This window comes from Phyllobates terribilis, unplaced genomic scaffold, assembly GCF_046119375.1.
Source record: "Phyllobates terribilis strain yellow unplaced genomic scaffold, ASM4611937v1 Scaffold_2__4_contigs__length_985480577, whole genome shotgun sequence".
Classification (NCBI taxonomy): Eukaryota; Metazoa; Chordata; class Amphibia; order Anura; family Dendrobatidae; genus Phyllobates; species Phyllobates terribilis.
In genome coordinates, this window is record NW_027362762.1 from 187,043,314 (window position 1) to 187,061,768 (window position 18,455).

The 18,455-nt window shown below is 50.4% G+C and overlaps 1 protein-coding gene across 4 annotated transcripts in view; it reads left to right on the plus strand.

The window, feature by feature from the left end:
* The window catches only part of LOC141201390 (retinol dehydrogenase 7-like), a 95,088-nt gene extending 80,103 nt beyond the window's left edge, over window positions 1–14,985 (plus strand). For all 4 annotated transcript variants that reach the window (XM_073663386.1, XM_073663391.1, XM_073663398.1 and 1 more), the window contains one exon: window positions 5,282–14,985. In XM_073663386.1, coding sequence (XP_073519487.1) covers window positions 5,282–5,499 — 218 coding nt within the window. In that variant the 3' untranslated portion in view covers window positions 5,500–14,985. The remainder of the gene's footprint in view (window positions 1–5,281) is intronic.
* The last annotated feature ends 3,470 nt before the right edge of the window (window positions 14,986–18,455 follow it).

Consider the following 18,455-nt stretch of genomic DNA (forward strand, 5'->3'; position numbering starts at 1 on the left):
GCGAGGTAATGCTTAAAACGCTCAGTGATTGCCCATACTACGGCCAGGAACTCTAACTTAAATGAGCTGTAATTCTCGGGGTTCCTTTCGGTGGGTCGCAGTTTTCGGCTGGCGTAGGCGATTACTCGTTCCTTCCCCTGCTGGATCTGGGACAATACGGCTCCTAGCCCGATGTTACTGGCGTCGGTGTAGAGGATAAAGGGCTGGCTATAATCCGGGTACGCCAGGATTTCGTCCCCCGTGAGGGCCATCTTCAGCTGGCGGAAGGACTCTTCTTCCAGCTCTTCCCATTTGAAGGGCGGCTTCTGGTTCTTGGCCTTCCGGGACTGGCCTATCAGGAGGTCCTGCATAGGTGCTGCCTTTTTGGTGAAACCGGGAATAAACCTTCGGTAGTAGCCTACCAACCCGAGGAACTGCCGCACTTCTTTTACGCTGGAGGGGCTTGGCCATTCCTTAATTGCGGTGATTTTATCAGGGTCGGGAGCCACTCCGTCAGCGCTCACTACGTGTCCCAGGTACTGCACCTTTGGTTTCAGGAGGTGACACTTGGAGGGTTTCACCTTTAGGCCGTAACTCGCCAGAGCCTCGAACACTTCCGCCAGGTGTTTCAGGTGGTCCTCATACGTCTTGGAATATACGATGACATCGTCCAGGTACAACAGGACCGTCTCGAAGTTTCTGTGGCCCAGACAACACTCCATTAGGCGTTGGAAGGTTCCTGGTGCGTTGCAGAGTCCGAACGGCATGCAGGTGAACTCGCTAAGTCCCATCGGGGTGGTGAATGCGGTCTTCTCCCGGTCCGCCTCTGCTACAGGAACCTGCCAGTACCCGCTAGTGAGATCCAAGGTAGAGAAGAAGTTAGCAGATCTTAAAGCAGCCAATGACTCCTCTATCCTTGGTAAGGGGTACGCATCCTTGTGTGTGATACGGTTGATTTTCCGGTAATCTACACACATCCTCATGGTGTTGTCTTTCTTTTTGACTAAAACTAATGGGGCTGCCCAGGGGCTACAACTATCCCGGATTACCCCAGCCTCCTTCATGTCTCTAAGCATCCCCTTGGCGTGTTGGTAATGTGCAGGGGGTACGGGTCGATACCTCTCTTTTATGGGAGGATGATCTCCCGTGGGGATGCGATGTTCTACCCCCTTGACTCGCCCGAAGTCTAACGGGTGTTTACTAAACACTCTCTCATACTCTTGAACCACCCGATAGACTCCTTGTTTCTGATGTGAGGGAGTGGAATCAGTACCCAAATGTAGTTGCTGACACCAGTCCTCCATGTCTTTCTTAGAGCCGTTACCTTCCTCCGGGTGAGATGGAGGCAAGGGTTCCACAGATTGTATAGAATTTTGATTAGTGGTATATAATTTGGCTAGCGTGGCATACCGGGGCAGGTACACTTCCCTCTCCCCGATATTTATTATGCGAATGGGCACCCTCCCATGGCGTACATTGACCACCCCCCGTGCTGTCAAAATGGTGGGCCTACTGTCTGAGTAAACTGGTTCTACCATTGCCTGGTAATCTCTACCTCTCAGACCAATAGCTGCCCGGCACCAAATCATCATTTCACTTTTTGGGGGCATGGCAATAGGACAAGGGTCACACATTCTTACGCTACCAATCTCACCGCCGGAGAGTTCCACTTGTTGCCGTTGCATCAGTGCCCGGATCTCTTTCTGGAGCACCCGCTGCTCGCCGGAGCTGGCGTTCTTGGCAACCTGCTGTAAAAGGAAAATCACCTCTGCAAGACAATTTTCAATTACGTTAGTTCCTAGAGTTATTTTTGGGTGACTCTCATGTTTATCAATATCTACAATGATCAGTCCCTGTGCGGCCAGTTCGACTCTACCGATTTTGAGGGCCACCTCTTTAAATCCGATCTGTGGCACGGGCTGGCCATTGCTGGCGATGATACTCAAGTCGTCGTCAGGGTAGTGGGTAATATCCGAGTCATTCCAGTACTGCTTGAAGAGCACGTACGGGATGGTGGTGACCTGTGACCCGGTATCCAGTAGGGCACTCATGGGAATGCCATCCAGTACCACAGGCAAGACTGGACGTCCTCCCACATATCTGTCGCGCCAGTTCGATGGGCCTGGTGATCTTTTTCCTGGGGGTTGGCCCTCTACCCCAGGTTGTGCCCGTTTAAAGAACAGTACCTTTCCATATGTCCGGGTTGATTGCAGCGGCGGCAGATGGGTCGTCCGTCCTCGCTGTATCGGTCACTGGGTCTTCCTCTGGCCGGTGGGGTCCTCCTTGGTCGACGCCACGGGATGTCCTCCGGTCCGGATGCCAGCTGGATCTTCCCTGGGGTGGAAACCTGTAAAGACTGCACAGTTCGGGTTAGCGCAGCAACGCTCTTAGCTAGCTCTTGGACCTGATGGTGTAGGTCTGGAGCCGGGTCATTGTCCAAAGCCTGCGCATCAGCTCCCACAGGCCCTGCCGACAAGGGCGCCGCCTCCTGGTGGTAAGTGATAGCTGGGCGCCTGTGGGTAACAACGCCACCCGGTGCTGGTTCTCGGAGCACCCGGATAGCTCTATCCTTGAACTGTGCAAAGTCCAGATGGGGATCCTGTAAGGCCATTGCCCGCAACTGGGTTCGGTGGGCATTGCAATATAAACCCTCTATAAATTGTTCAGTCAATAGCCTGTCCTCGTTTCCCACCCCATCAGGGTCGGTCTGCTTTATGGCCCTCAGGGCCTCTTGTAGGTTTAGTGCATAGTCCCTTATACTCTCATGCGCTCGCTGCTTGCACCCGTAGAATCTAAGCTTAATCTCGGCTGAGGTGCGGGTATCAAAGGTGTCCTTCAGCCGGGTTAGTATCCCTGCGACAGTCTTCCTCCCAGGTGGCCAGGATTTTACTTCCCTTTTGGCTGCCCCGGTTAGTTGGGCCACCAGGATGCTCACTTTTTGCTCTTCTGTGAGGGGGTACACCTGGAAGAGGCTATCCAGCTTTTCTCTAAAGTCATGCAGGGTATGTGACTCCCCTGAGTACTGGGGTAGCCAAGCTGCTCCCGGGATATAGGGCATGGTGAAGGGCATAACTGCAGCAGCGGTAGCGCTGGCGGGGGTTGAGGCAGTGAAGCTCTCCTCCGTATCCGACATCTTCCTCCCCCCTAGTGGACCGTGGCCTACCTTGCGATGATCCTCTTCCGTAGGCCGCGGCTCCGCAGTGGATCGTCAGGGTTGAGGACCTTCCGTCGCGCTCCTGTGACGTCGGCGTCTGCTGGGCTCCTTCCAGGACCTTACGCAACGTCCGGACGTGAGGCGGGGCTTCAGTTCTCGCGCGCTTTCGGAGTCCACGCCCCTCTTCTTCCCGCGCGGCGTCCTCAAGATGGCGTCCAATGGCGGGAAAACTCCACGGATGGCGGGAAGAAGGTCGAAAATGGCGCCGGATGGCGGGAAAACTTCGCGGATGGCGGGAAACCTTCACCACTGGTAAGTTTGAACAGTCTTTGCTTTTCAGGCACGCAGTACCCGGTGGTTGCGGGCACGAAATCCTGCCGACTACGCCAAAGTTGACGCGCCCCTGGGCCTGTGTCGCGCTGCGTTGCGCACGCAGGAGCCTACCCGGAGCCGGATCAGTGGAGGGTTGTAGTCTCGTGGCGGTGACCCGGTCCGTGCCCAGGGAGTCAAACTAGACGGCTGTCTATTAGTAGTAATTAGTTGATGACTACGCCACCCGTTGAGTGCAGCCAGGGAGCTGCTGCTGCAGGGCAGACCGCTGAGGCCGGTGGTAGGATTGTGCAGCGTGATAGTATAACCCCCAACGGGAGGGGTATGGCCTCAGGGCAGCCGACGTGGATGATGGGGGTAGCAGGAACCACTCAGAGACGGTACGGTGTAGTTCAGGGTCTTTACTGGTAACAACGATAGACCCTCCCGGAGTACTTGCTAGCAAACGGGGCCTGGTCAGTCTTTGAGCAGATGGGATCTCCCCTGGCCAGGCGTAGTTGTAGGCCTCCCAAACTGACTGTACTCTTCTGGCTACCTTGCTAGAAGCTGATGTAAGTAGCCCACGTCCCTGAGTGTACCGTGTGGTGCTCACCCGTATGGCCGGTGACTCGGGGCCTTCTAATGGCTTCCGCTCCACGATGGTGGTGCTGGTCCCACGCGTGTGACCGTGCCTTCGGGCTTCTGGGCCAGAGGACCTGAAATCCCCTGCCTGTCGGATTCTGCTGCTGGGTAGGAGTTAGTCCCCACAGCCTCGGACTCGGGGTCCGGTAAAGAATCTTCTTAGTAAGGGCGAACTCTACAGCTGCCAGCCCCTGACTCCTTGTAACTCTGCTGTTTTCTATGCTGCTTCTTGTCTCCACTCTCCTTGTCTGACTCACCCTGCCTCAGCCCCGGGTTTATACAGGGGAAGTTCTTCCCCTCCCAAGACTGGGCAGGAGGTGTGGCATGCACAGGATCCCTGACCAAAGGACCTCCCACCTGCTCTCAGACATAACATTACATTACTGTGGAAAACCAGACCCCTGGGGTGCCACACTTTGCTTTTTGCACAGTACTAGTCTTCCTACACAGCCAGCTGTTTGGGAGCTATTTTAGAGCGATAAAACAGTTGCTTATGATGGCCATTCACTATTGAAGCATGGGAGTGGGTTATGTCCCAAAGCGCTATTTAATGACCATATTAGCTATACTAGTTTTCGTATACCAATAAATCTAAAAGAGTCCTATGGGTCCATTTGTTTCAGAACCTTTTCATGGTTGTATGTTTATTTTCCTCAAATTTTCTAACTCCATCAACATTGCAATACACTTGGTGTATTTTATTGTAACTGCAGTAAAATTGGTAGTGACTGAGTAATCATAAGATTTATGGCACACAACCATAAAACAATAATGCCAGAGGGAGATCTGCAGCACTCCAATGCAAAATTTAAGTGGATATATAACCACCTTATGCAATACTTAGAGTTTATAATAAGACACTTTAACAATTATGTTGAGAGTTAATACATTGTATATGAATACAATAAGTGAAAAATGTAATAGGTTCTAAAAGTCTTAAAATCCCATTCAAGAAGCATGAGGGATGTAATGGTTGGTTCATAAACCAGTCAACAGTCATAGTTCACGAGAAGCCAAAAAGATGAATCTCTAATAATTTATTTAAAGATCTCCATAATCTCAACCATTTTAACATTTATATAATTTGTGCTACTGTATATGTGAAAATGTGAGAAATCCCATAAAAACATATGTGGAAGAAAACAAACCAGATGAAGGAACCATGAGTTTTTGATCTATTTCATATTTTATTTCTAGGTATGGAGATCTTGGACAAAATATCAATCATATGTAACAAAGACCTGTCTCTAGTCACAAACTGCATGGAGCACGCTCTGACCGCTGTTCACCCCTGGACTCGTTACTCCACAGGATGGGATGTCACGCTCTTCTACTTGCCTTTTTCCTATTTGCCTACCGTGGTTTCAGACTTTGTATTATGCATGGGACAGCCTAGACCAGCAGATGCCATCTGAGGATTCTTCTAGAATTCCCCCAGCTTAAAAGTGTTGGACACTTTCTTTTTTAACACATCTTTGAGATATAATTTTGTGGCACAAACTGATATACGAGACCACATGCACACGTTGAGTATTTGGTGAGTTTTTTACCTCAGTATTTGTAAGCCAAAACTAGGAGTGGTTGAAAAATGCAGTGACCAGAAAAATGGCCAAAAGAAAAATGCCCACAGAAAAAAGCCCACAGCCATGAGTGCCCGCTAGGAAATTTGCCCAAACGTAAAATTGCCCACATAGACAAAATAACAACAGTTTATTAAAACAATTTATTAAATAGGGCTAAGGCTGTATTCACACATGGTAAATTGGGCACATCATAATTGCCCACCCAGAAAATTGATCACATGGACATAATAACAACAGTTTATTAAGACACTTTATTAAAGAGGGTTAAGGCTGTATTCACACACAGAAAATTGGCCACATAGACAAAATAATATATTAAAGAGTTCTAATAACAACAATAACTCCAGTTTATTAAACAATCATTGGACACCAGAATTTACTGTAAATTAGCCAATCTCCTTAAGTACTTAAGTTTATCTTCCACATGGTGATAGTCCTGTACAGAAATGGCAACCGTGTGATACAGTGCTTCATAATTCCTCTTTTTATAGCTCAAGGCAACCTGCCTGAGCATTAGCCAATATTAATTGTGACAAGCTAGGTTCCTCAGCAATCCATCAAAGAGAAATCACAAGCTGGGATGACTGCAATGGAACAGGAAATTAAGTGAATTGTGGAATCCCTAACAACAGTTTATAGTTTTTGGTGACTGTTCCAGGGCTGCATCATGATGATTCCATATTCTTAAAGGAAATTGAGCATCTCTTCCAGCTGTACCCTTAATATATTGTGGTAAAGCGACTTGCTCGGCCCTCACAGAGGCAGACACAGGACACACGTCTCGTGGTAACTCCCTACTGGTTTATTATATGGTATAAACTCCAGCAGCGCTCCGCAAAAATAAACAAGTCCTCTCCAGGATAACGGGAAAGCAAAAGACAAAGTATAACAGAGTCCATAAGCGAGCGAGGCTTCGCCCGCTCTGGGTAGCACAGTGAAGTCCCACCAAACACCAGTCCTTCAGTGTTGCTCCTTGGCTTCACCACACACAGCCTGGAGACTTCACTCTCAAGACCAGACTAGAGAGAAAAAATAGTGACTGAGCATTTAACCTTGCTCAGCCACACCCTGAGGGGAGGTAGGGTGAATGACTTCCCACCAGATCTCTATTCCATTCACACAAAACCACTCCCTTCACAATGGTGATTACACCCCCAACACATAACAAGCTGGGGAAAAGTTGTAGGTTCAGTTCACACAGGCTACCAGCCGTAGTGACACATACCTCCCCTCATATATAACACCAGTGACTCTGTCACAATATGTAGAAAAAAAGGATGAGCGCCTCATTATAGGATTCTTCATCTGTAAATGTGGCAGGAAGCTTATCAAAAACACTTGTTCAATTGGCTCAAAGGCTAATGCAGCAAGAGATTTCAGTGTAATTTTTATGTTGATATTAGATTCATATTGTCTTCAAACCAACATTTTTTATTTTTCTGATGAGACTCTGACATAGATGAAAATAACACCCTTTGACCTCAGCATATGGAAAGGCAATCCTTACTGCAGTCATATAAGCCTTTTCAAAATCGACTAAAACCTTTTGAGGTGCCAGATTTGGAATCAATGGCTTCATTAATTCAATTATTCTCTTATACGTATTCATGTCCTTTGTTTGTAGTAAGATGTACAAACATGGCGGATATGCGTTACCCACCTTGGCATGCCAAGTGTACAGTTGGTAAAACACATTGGGCACTTGATCAAAGATACCATCTCCATAGATCAGGGGTCGGGAACCTATGGCTCACGAGTCAGATGTGGCTCTTTTGAAGGCTGCATCTGGCTCCAAGACGAGTGACCGCTCTACCTGCCACTGACAGCTTAAAATGGCGCCATCGCTTCTGATCCGCGCCACAGGAAGCCGTCACCCGGGATATAAGGCGCCCGCCCTCCTGACAGCTAGAGCAGCGCTTGAGCAAGTGGAGCTCAGTTGCTGCTACGCTGGGGTGAGTCATCATTAAGCGCAGACTGGAGGCGAGCTCACCAACAGGTATAGGGAGTTCCCGCGCTGTCAGCCATCATTCTCCTCACCCCAGCGTAGCAGCAACTGAGCTCCGCTCGCTCAAGCACCGCTCTAGCTGTCAGGAGAGCGGCGCCTTATAGGGTGATGGCTTCCTGTGGTGTGGATCAGAAGCGGCGGTGCAATTTTAAACTCCACTGGCAAGAATCAGCAGCCGCATCAGTCAGTTAGAGAGTGCCTGAATACAGGTAACGCTCTTACTTCATACCACCAGTGTAACGGGTCTGGGAGGCGGAACCTCTGAGCTACTATACAAGGGGGCGGTCCTTGTAAGGGAGCGGGTGGCAATCAGGGATGACGGGCAGGCAGTCACAGCAGGTGACCGGGACAGTCTCTGAGTGGACGGGCTGGAGGTCACGGAAAGTGACCGGGGCAGTCTCTGGATAAACGGGCAGGGAGTTACGGCAAGTGACCGGGGCAGTCTCTGGATGAACGGGCAGGGAGTTACGGCAAGTGACCGGGGCAGTCTCTGGGTAAAGGGTAGGTACGACCTGTGATGGCAGAGCCTCCGGGTAGGCTAGCAGGCAGATGGTAGATGTGTGCTCCCAGGTGAGCAAGCGAGAGTCTCTGGAATGGTAGGTGGTCACAGCACGTGACGGCGAAGCCTCCAGGTAGGCTAGTAGGCAGGTAACAGGTGGGCGCTCCCAGGTGAGCGGGCAGGAGTCTCTGGAAAGGCAGATGGTCACAGCACGTGACGGCGGAGCCTCCAGGTAGGCTAGCAGGCAGGTAACAGGTGTGCGCTCCCAGGTGAGCGGGCAGGAGTCTCTGGAAAGGCAGATGGTCACAGCACGTGACGGCGGAGCCTCCAGGTAGGCTAGCAGGCAGGTAACAGGTGTGCGCTCCCAGGTGAGCGGGCAAGCTGGTCCATAGACAGACTGACAGGAGTTGGAAGGCAGACCGTCGGACCTCAGGCTAGCAGGCAGGTGACTGGATATCAGGCAGGACAAAGGCAGCAAGCTGGCAGGAATCTGGCAGGTAACTGGCAACGGGACCTGAAGGCTGAAGCACAGGTGAGACACAGGTGCAAACAACATTGCTCGGGCACCTCCATTTTGGAGGAGGTGCCCTTTATATGGGAGGTCCTCTGGCAATTGGCCGGGGACTCCTTAGGACGGCGCGCGCGGTCCCTTTAAGAGAGGGGGAGCACGCGCGCGCCCTAAGCACACTGCCGGGGAAGGAGCGCGCGCCGGAAGCAGCGGGGAGAGCAGCGCTGGAGGACGCCGCGCCAGGAGCGGGGAGGTGAGAGGGACGGCGTCTCTGCCTAGAACGGGGCAGAGACGTCGATGCTACAGTACCCCCCCTTTACGCCCCCTCTTTTTTAGGCCAGAAAGAAATTTTTCAAGGAGAAGCGGGGCGTTGATGTTCTCCCTGGGTTCCCAAGTTCTCTCCTCAGGACCAAACCCCCTCCAATCTACCAGAAAAAAGGTTTTTCCTCTTACCCTCTTGGAGGCCAGAATACTCTCTACCTCAAAGATGTCATCAGCGGAAACCGGAGCAGGAGGGGCACCTGGATTTTTGGAAAAAGAGTTAAAGACAACGGGTTTGAGGAGAGATACGTGGAAGGAGTTGGGGATCCGTAGGGTGGCCGGGAGTTTTAATTTGTAGGCCACAGGGTTAATTTGCCTGAGGACTTCGAAGGGGCCGATGAATCGAGGACCCAACTTGTAGGAGGGTATTTTGAGCCGCACATGTTTGGATGAGAGCCAAACCTTGTCTCCCGGACGGAATTGGGGCGGATCCAGACGTCTCTTATCAGCATATCTCTTCATCCGCTCAGAGGAGAGAAGAAGAGCGGACCTGGTGCTCTCCCAAATAGTAGAAAATTCGCTGACAAGAGACTCCGCAGCAGGGTTGTCCACAGAAACGGAGACAGGAAGTGGAATCCGGGGATGTTGGCCACCAACTATAAAGAACGGGGATTTGGAAGAGGACTCGCTCTCATGGTTGTTATAAGAGAACTCGGCCCACGGTAGAAGATCCACCCAGTCCGAGTGGTGAGCATCCACGAAGTGCCGGAGGTAGCTGGACAAGATCTGATTGATCCGCTCCACTTGACCATTGGACTGAGGGTGGTAAGCGGAGGAGAAATCCAGGGTAATGTCCAGCAGCTTACAAGTGGCTCTCCAGAAACGAGAGGTGAACTGAACCCCACGATCCGACACGATGTGGAGGGGCAGACCATGGAGACGGAAGATGTGGCGGATAAAGTCTTTAGCCAACTCAGGTGCAGACGGAAGACCAGGCAGGGGAATGAAGTGGGCCATCTTAGAAAAACGGTCAGCGACAACCCAAATGACGGTACAACCGGCAGAAACTGGAAGGTCGGTGATAAAGTCCATAGCGATGTGTTGCCAAGGAGCAGCAGGTACGGGAAGGGGCAGGAGATGGCCGGCAGGTAGATGTCGGGGAACTTTGTTACGAGCACAGGATGAACAGGCCGCGACGAAGTCTACCACGTCCTTACGTAGGGTAGGCCACCAGTAATGCCGGGCAATAAGTTGAAAGGTCTTTTTTTGGCCAGCATGGCCAGCTAGTTTAGAAGAATGTCCCCAGCGAAGAACCCTCTCCCGATCTGGCACAGCTATGAACGTCTTACCGGGTGGAAGACGAGTTAGATCCAAGGGAGCCACATTCATCACCTTGGAGGAGTCGATGATGTGCGTAGGTTCCTCCTCTTGATCGGAGGACAGGAAAGACCGAGACAAGGCATCAGCTTTGACGTTCTTGTCCGCCGGACGGAAATGAAGAGTGAAGTCGAAGCGGGCAAAAAACAACGACCACCGGGCCTGGCGAGGATTGAGCCTCTGGGCATTTTGGAGATATGCCAGGTTTTTGTGATCCGTGTAGATAATTACCGGGTAGAGAGCCCCTTCAAGCAGATAGCGCCACTCTCCTAGTGCCAATTTGATGGCTAGCAATTCCCGGTCTCCAATGGAGTAGTTGCGCTCCGACGAGGAGAAGATTTTGGAGAAGAAGCCGCACGTTACCATTCTCCCGGTAGAAGACTTCTTGGTGAGCACCGCTCCGGCTCCGGAGGAGGAAGCATCAACCTCCAGGTAGAATTGTTTATTACAGTCCGGACGGTGCAGGACGGGAGCAGAGGCGAAGGCTTTCTTTAGGGAAAGGAAGGCCTCCTCGGCTTCAGGCGACCATATCCTGGGGTTAGCCCCCTTACGGGTAAGTGCAGATATGGGAGCAGTCCGAGACGAGAAGTGTGGGATGAAAAGACGATAATAATTAGCGAAGCCCAGGAATCGCTGTATCGCCTTCAAACCTTCAGGACGAGGCCATTTTAGAACGGAAGAGAGCTTCTCGGGATCCATTTGCAGACCTGTTTGGGAGATGACATAGCCCAAGAACGGAAGGGAGGTCTGATCGAAGAGGCACTTCTCGTATTTGGCGTAAAGGTGGTTCTGCCGAAGCCTAAGCAGGACCTGACGAACATCCCTCCGGTGTGTGGGGAGATCCGGAGAGAAGACCAAGATATCGTCCAGGTATACCACTACGCAGGAGTACAGGAGGTCACGGAAGATGTCATTGACTAGTTCCTGAAAGACCGCGGGAGCATTACAGAGACCGAAGGGCATCACAAGGTACTCGTAGTGACCGTCCCGGGTATTGAATGCCGTCTTCCACTCGTCTCCTTGACGGATACGGACCAGATTATACGCTCCTCGAAGATCCAGCTTGGAGAAGATCCTGGCGCCCTTGAGCCGGTCAAACAATTCGGAGATGAGTGGCAGGGGATATTTGTTTTTTACCGTAATGAGATTGAGTCCTCTGTAGTCAATACAGGGACGTAGCGAGCCGTCTTTCTTTTTGACAAAGAAGAATCCGGCTCCAGCCGGGGAGGTAGATTTTCGGATAAATCCCCTAGCCAGATTCTCTTCAATGTACTCAGACATGGCTCGGGTCTCGGCTGCAGATAACGGGTAGATACGCCCACGGGGAGGAGTGGTGCCAGGTACCAGGTCGATCGGGCAATCGTATGGCCTATGGGGCGGCAACGTCTCAGCTTCCTTCTTACCGAAGACGTCCGCATAGGGCCAGTAGGGAGCCGGGAGACCAGGTAAGTTAGCTGGAGTAGGCTGAGGGCGAAGTGGACGGACCGGAACCAGGCAGGTCCTATGGCAGTCAGGACCCCATCGGAGTACTTCACTCGACCGCCAGTTCAATACGGGTTCATGTGTCTGGAGCCAAGGTAGACCTAGCAACAAGGAGTGAGAAAGTCCGGACAGCACATGGAATGAGATCTCCTCAGAGTGCAGCATTCCCACCTGTAGGGTTATAGGTTCGGTGACGAGCAGGATGGTCTCCGAGAGAAGTCTTCCATCCACGGAAGCAACTGACAATGGCTCCGCCAGGGACTTGGTGGGAATATGGTATCTCTCTACCAGAGACTGGGTGATGAGGTTTCCAGCAGCTCCAGAATCCAGATGGGCGAGTTCGAAGAGACGGTTTTCTCCCCAAGCAATAGAGACCGGTAAGGTCAGAGACGGAGAGGACTTACTTTTGTCTAGGACGACCTCTCCGAGTGGTCCTAGACACTGGCGTTTCCCGGCTTTTCCGGGCAGGAACGGATGAAGTGCTTCTTACTGCCACAATAGAAACAGCTTCCCTCGGCTCGGCGAGATTCTTGGCGAGAACCGACCATCTTGGTCTGGTCGACCTGCATAGGCTCAGGAGAGACGGAGGGAGTGACGGGTTGCTGAAAAGTAGGAGCTAGGCGTGGAAACCTCCTCTCACGGGTGACCTCTTTGGCACGCTCCTGGAACCGCAGGTCAATCCGGGTGGCAAGAGCTATCAGGTCATCGAGGGTGGTAGGAATGTCCCGACCGGCAAGTTCATCTTTAATACGGCCGGACAGACCCTCCCAGAAGACTGAAACCAGAGAGTCATTATCCCAGGCCAGCTCCGAGGCAAGGGTACGGAACCGTATGGCATATTGGCCCACGGTGAGGCTTCCCTGACGGAGGCGTAGCAGTGACGATGCGGATGAGGTCTTCCGTCCGGGTTCGTCGAAGACTTTCCGGAAGGCCGTGAGAAAGGCAGGCAAGTTGGACACCAGGGGGTCTCCTCTCTCCCATAGAGGATTTAGCCAGGCCAGAGCCTCTCCGGTGAGATGGGACATGATGAAGGCAATTTTGGCCCGGTCGGAGTTAAACTGGTGGGACAGGAGTTCAAAGTGCAGGGTGCACTGATTTATGAAGCCCCGAGCCTGAGCGGAGTCGCCTCCGAAGCGAGGAGGTGCAGAAAGCCGGGGTCCGGGGTAGGATACCATAGTGTTGGTGGACAGCGGAGCTGTCGGATTGCGAATCATGACGCTGGCGGAGGTTGCTGGCGGAGCAGTCAGAGTGTCCAGGCGAGAATTGACATTCCGCAGGTGACCCAGGATGGACTCCTGTTGGGACCTCTGGCGGGACAGTTCATGACACAGGTCCGAGAGCGAGGGAGCTTGGGTGCCACCGGGTTCCATGGCCCGAGCAAACTGTAACGGGTCTGGGAGGCGGAACCTCTGAGCTACTATACAAGGGGGCGGTCCTTGTAAGGGAGCGGGTGGCAATCAGGGATGACGGGCAGGCAGTCACAGCAGGTGACCGGGACAGTCTCTGAGTGGACGGGCTGGAGGTCACGGAAAGTGACCGGGGCAGTCTCTGGATAAACGGGCAGGGAGTTACGGCAAGTGACCGGGGCAGTCTCTGGATGAACGGGCAGGGAGTTACGGCAAGTGACCGGGGCAGTCTCTGGGTAAAGGGTAGGTACGACCTGTGATGGCAGAGCCTCCGGGTAGGCTAGCAGGCAGATGGTAGATGTGTGCTCCCAGGTGAGCAAGCGAGAGTCTCTGGAATGGTAGGTGGTCACAGCACGTGACGGCGAAGCCTCCAGGTAGGCTAGCAGGCAGGTAACAGGTGGGCGCTCCCAGGTGAGCGGGCAGGAGTCTCTGGAAAGGCAGATGGTCACAGCACGTGACGGCGGAGCCTCCAGGTAGGCTAGCAGGCAGGTAACAGGTGTGCGCTCCCAGGTGAGCGGGCAGGAGTCTCTGGAAAGGCAGATGGTCACAGCACGTGACGGCGGAGCCTCCAGGTAGGCTAGCAGGCAGGTAACAGGTGTGCGCTCCCAGGTGAGCGGGCAAGCTGGTCCATAGACAGACTGACAGGAGTTGGAAGGCAGACCGTCGGACCTCAGGCTAGCAGGCAGGTGACTGGATATCAGGCAGGACAAAGGCAGCAAGCTGGCAGGAATCTGGCAGGTAACTGGCAGGTAACTGGCAACGGGACCTGAGGGCTGAAGCACAGGTGAGACACAGGTGCAAACAACATTGCTCGGGCACCTCCATTTTGGAGGAGGTGCCCTTTATATGGGAGGTCCTCCGGCAATTGGCCGGGGACTCCTTAGGACGGCGCGCGCGGTCCCTTTAAGAGAGGGGGAGCGCGCGCGCGCCCTAAGCACACTGCCGGGGAAGGAGCGCGCGCCGGAAGCAGCGGGGAGAGCAGCGCTGGAGGACGCCGCGCCAGGAGCGGGGAGGTGAGAGGGACGGCGTCTCTGCCTAGAACGGGGCAGAGACGTCGATGCTACAACCAGTCTATTAGGGGGACGCCAGTTACCTATATACACAGTACTGTGGGGGTACAGTTTGCCCTTCCCCTAAAGAGCAAAGACGCCATCTGTTCCCCACATGGAATTAGCCAGGGACACCTCCAGCATATGGAAGTAAACTTCCCTCCTTTTAATCAAGTAGTCAGCTAGCTAATTTCAGAAACCCTTTTATTGAAGAAGATGGCTAAAAGAAAAAAAGATGAGGAGTATCGTACTTTTCAGCAGGAATGGACAGAAGAATTCGCCTTTGTGGAGAGAGCAGGTACTTATTGTACTTTAAAAGTGTTGGTCTTCCATAAAATGCACATAATTACTTGTATTTAGTTTTAAAAATATTGTATGGCTCTCACTGAATTACATTTTAAAATATGTAGCGTTCATGGCTCTCTCAGCCAAAAAGGTTCCTGACTCCTGCCATAGATGGTATCTTCGTTCAGTTCAAGCATAAGATCTCCATCTCCTAAAATCATCTCCTTTCATGAATCATGAAGTATCAGTTGACTATACTTTAAAAATATATAAATTTATAGTTTTTGGGTTAGGCAAATTACCATCTGGTCTATGATGGACAAGGCTTCTCGTAAGAGATGATTGTCTTGGCTTATGGGGCAATACATCATTACTCTACACCAGTGGTTCTCAACTCCAGTCCTCAAGACCCACCAACAGATCATGTTTTCAGGATTTCCTTAGTATTGCACAGGTAATATAATTCCATCACCTGTGCAATACTATGGAAATCCTGAAAACATGATCTGTTGGTGGGTCTTGAGGACTGGAGTTGAGAACCACTGCTCTACACCTTTCCCATCACATTGCGAGGAGTAGCACTTACGACTCTCATGTCTTCTCTCATTTTGCTTCTGGCAACGTTTGCTACTGCTTTTTGAGGGCAGGAGTCATGGCAATGTTCTCTTGGTTCTTGAACTATGTTGCCATCTTTTGTTTTGATAATTGAATGGCACTTTGTAGAGCAATTGAGTCTGCTTCTCCAAGTCATCACTGCGAAAAGCGAGATATTCAATCCCCAAGTAAATCATAACTTTGTTGTTCCTCTGGCTCCTTGAAAAGTCGATTGTTTGCACTACAAGAAGAAATAAAATACTTTTAGATAAACTCAAAATACAATTTATTGAGGAGAAATTGACAAATTTGGGGATAGACCTATTAAAGTACATGTTTTAATTAACCAAAACACAATTGGCTGGCACAGCAGGAAAGTCATTATTCACTGGGATTGTCCAAAAAGGAATTACACTATTGCCAATTGGAAACGATGAGGAGGCTGGAAGTCCCATTTGAAATAATGGCAACAAGGAAAGCCAAGTGACTTCCATGGGCTCCAGTGAAATACAATATATCACAAAACAGGCAGGAAAGAAAACGCAGAATGGATTTCAACAAAGGTCTCTGGACACACTTCACTTCTCCAGGTTCTACAGGTTCGGTTCACTCAAACCTAGTCCCAAAGTACAGATTCTGTCCTTACGAGTTGTCATTCCGCTGTGCTAGATATCATTCCAGCCTCAGTGTGGTCTGTATGGGCACAGAGACCCTTATTCAAATCCATTCAGCATTTTCTTTGCTGCCTGTTTTATGTTGTAATATATTTCATTGGAGCCCAGGACCATTCTCGGACCACAAAATCATATGTCTCCCCATCCTGCAGCCCTGCAGTATATGTGTGTGATACATAACTATTTAGTCTCTGTTCACTCTTGCTCTTGGGAGTCATAAGTGGACAGGGAAGAAAGTGCAGGTGCCAGCTTCACTCCCACTGAAATCAATCGGAGAGCGGCACTGCTACTGCACTTTCTGCTCCTCTGTTGGTCAGTGACATTACATCCAACCTTGACCAGGAGAGGAGCAGGAAGTGCCACAGCTGCACCGCTCTCCGTTTGAATTCATGGGTGTGAAGCCTTCTCACACACTTCCTCCCTGCTCCACTTATGACAACATATGGCCTGCTGCAAGGAATGGTGGACCAGATGATCAGCTGATGCATAGGGTTCCAGAGTTGGGGACCCCCGCCCATCAACTACTGATGACCTACCCTCTGAAAAAGGGCAGACAACCCTTTAATGTCATCATCAGTCCTATTGTAAGAGTGGACTGTGCTGTCACCTTCCTGTCCCTGAAGACACCAATCGTGTCTTGTGTATTATGTCATGTGTTCGTGTCTTGTGTATTATGTCATGCGTTCGTGTCTTGTGTATTATGTCATGCGTCTTTGTATATATTGTGTCTTGCGAATTGTATTGCATTGTGGTGTTTGTCTGTCTAATGCACAGAGTATGAAAAGTATTGTTTGTTAGTGTAATATGCATAGTGTGTAGTGTAAGGAAGTTCTGCCCAGAAACAGACCGCAGGGTCAGAAGTAGTTAAGTGTTGGAACTAGCCCACAAGGGGAGGACTTAGTGATAGGGACAGGACTGTGCTTACTGGATAGAGTGAGATAGAGTTTTAAGAGAAACAAGTGTGCAGTGCTGCCAAGGGGTGATCCACAGCTAGAAGAGACTGGAGCAAGGAATTGAGAGATATTAAAGAGAGTTATTGACGAGACTGAGAGACCTTCGAGAAGGCGTTATCGGATGAGATGCCGAGTCACAGGAAACCCGAGCGCTTGCTAGTGCCTAAGGTAACGGACCTAGAGGACTGAGAGAGTGGAACCAGTGGGGGTCCCAAGCGATAGATCCAGGGCATTCATAGTGATAGGACATAGAATCGCTGAGCGAGTGGAGAGAAAGTTGTTGATCAGGGCTGTGGCCTAGAAGCTGGGTTGTAGCGACATAGAGATGAAACAGATAAGCCGCAGGGGCCTGCAGTAGCCTACAGAGGAAGGATAAAGTGGGAATGAAAAAACTTCTTACTGCGAAGGAAACGTGCTTAAGACTGTGTACCCACTATTCCTTGTACATAAACCTCACCAAGTTTAGTAAAGTTTGAACGGAAGTCTCCTCTATCAATTTGTGGAATTTGTGGTCCTGACCAGCTAACACCATCGGCTAAAGGTGGCCTGCTTGGGCGTAAGGCCCATACAACACTAACATCCAACACCCAGCCAGGACCCACTCTTTCATGTAGCGCGCCGGGGCGTGACAGGAGAAGACGAGTGCCTCGCCCGCAGCTACCGCCCCGCGTTACACTATATACCCCCACAGATAACACAGTGATATCTCCAAGTATAGATAATGTCATATAAGTGACCTACAGTCCTATGTAACACCACAAATAACACAGAGATATCTCTGAGTACAGATAATGTAGTAGATGTGACCTGCAGTCCTATGTAACACCGCAGATAACACAGTGATATCTCCAAGTATAGATAATGTCATATAAGTGACCTACAGTCCTATGAAACACCACAAATAACACAGAGATATCTCTGAGTACAGATAATGTAGTTTATGTGACATGCAGTCCTATGTAACACCACAGATAACACAGTGATATCTCTAAGTACATATAATGTAGTAGATGTGACCTGCAGTCCTATGTAACACCACAGATAACACAGTGATATCTCCAAGTATAGATAATGTCATATAAGTGACCTACAGTCCTATGAAACACCACAAATAACACAGAGATATCTCTGAGTACAGATAATGTAGTTTATGTGACATGCAGTCCTATGTAACACCACAGATAACACAGTGATATCTCTAAGTACATATAATGTAGTAGATGTGACCTGCAGTCCTATGTAACACCACAGATAACACAGTGATATCTCTGAGTACAGATAATGTAGTATATGTGACCTGCAGTCCTATGTAACACCACAGATAACACAGTGATATCTCCAAGTATAGATAATGTCATATAAGTGACCTACAGTCCTATGAAACACCACAAATAACACAGAGATATCTCTGAGTACAGATAATGTAGTTTATGTGACATGCAGTCCTATGTAACACCACAGATAACACAGTGATATCTCTAAGTACATATAATGTAGTAGATGTGACCTGCAGTCCTATGTAACACCACAGATAACACAGTGATATCTCCAAGTATAGATAATGTCATATAAGTGACCTACAGTCCTATGAAACACCACAAATAACACAGAGATATCTCTGAGTACAGATAATGTAGTTTATGTGACATGCAGTCCTATGTAACACCACAGATAACACAGTGATATCTCTAAGTA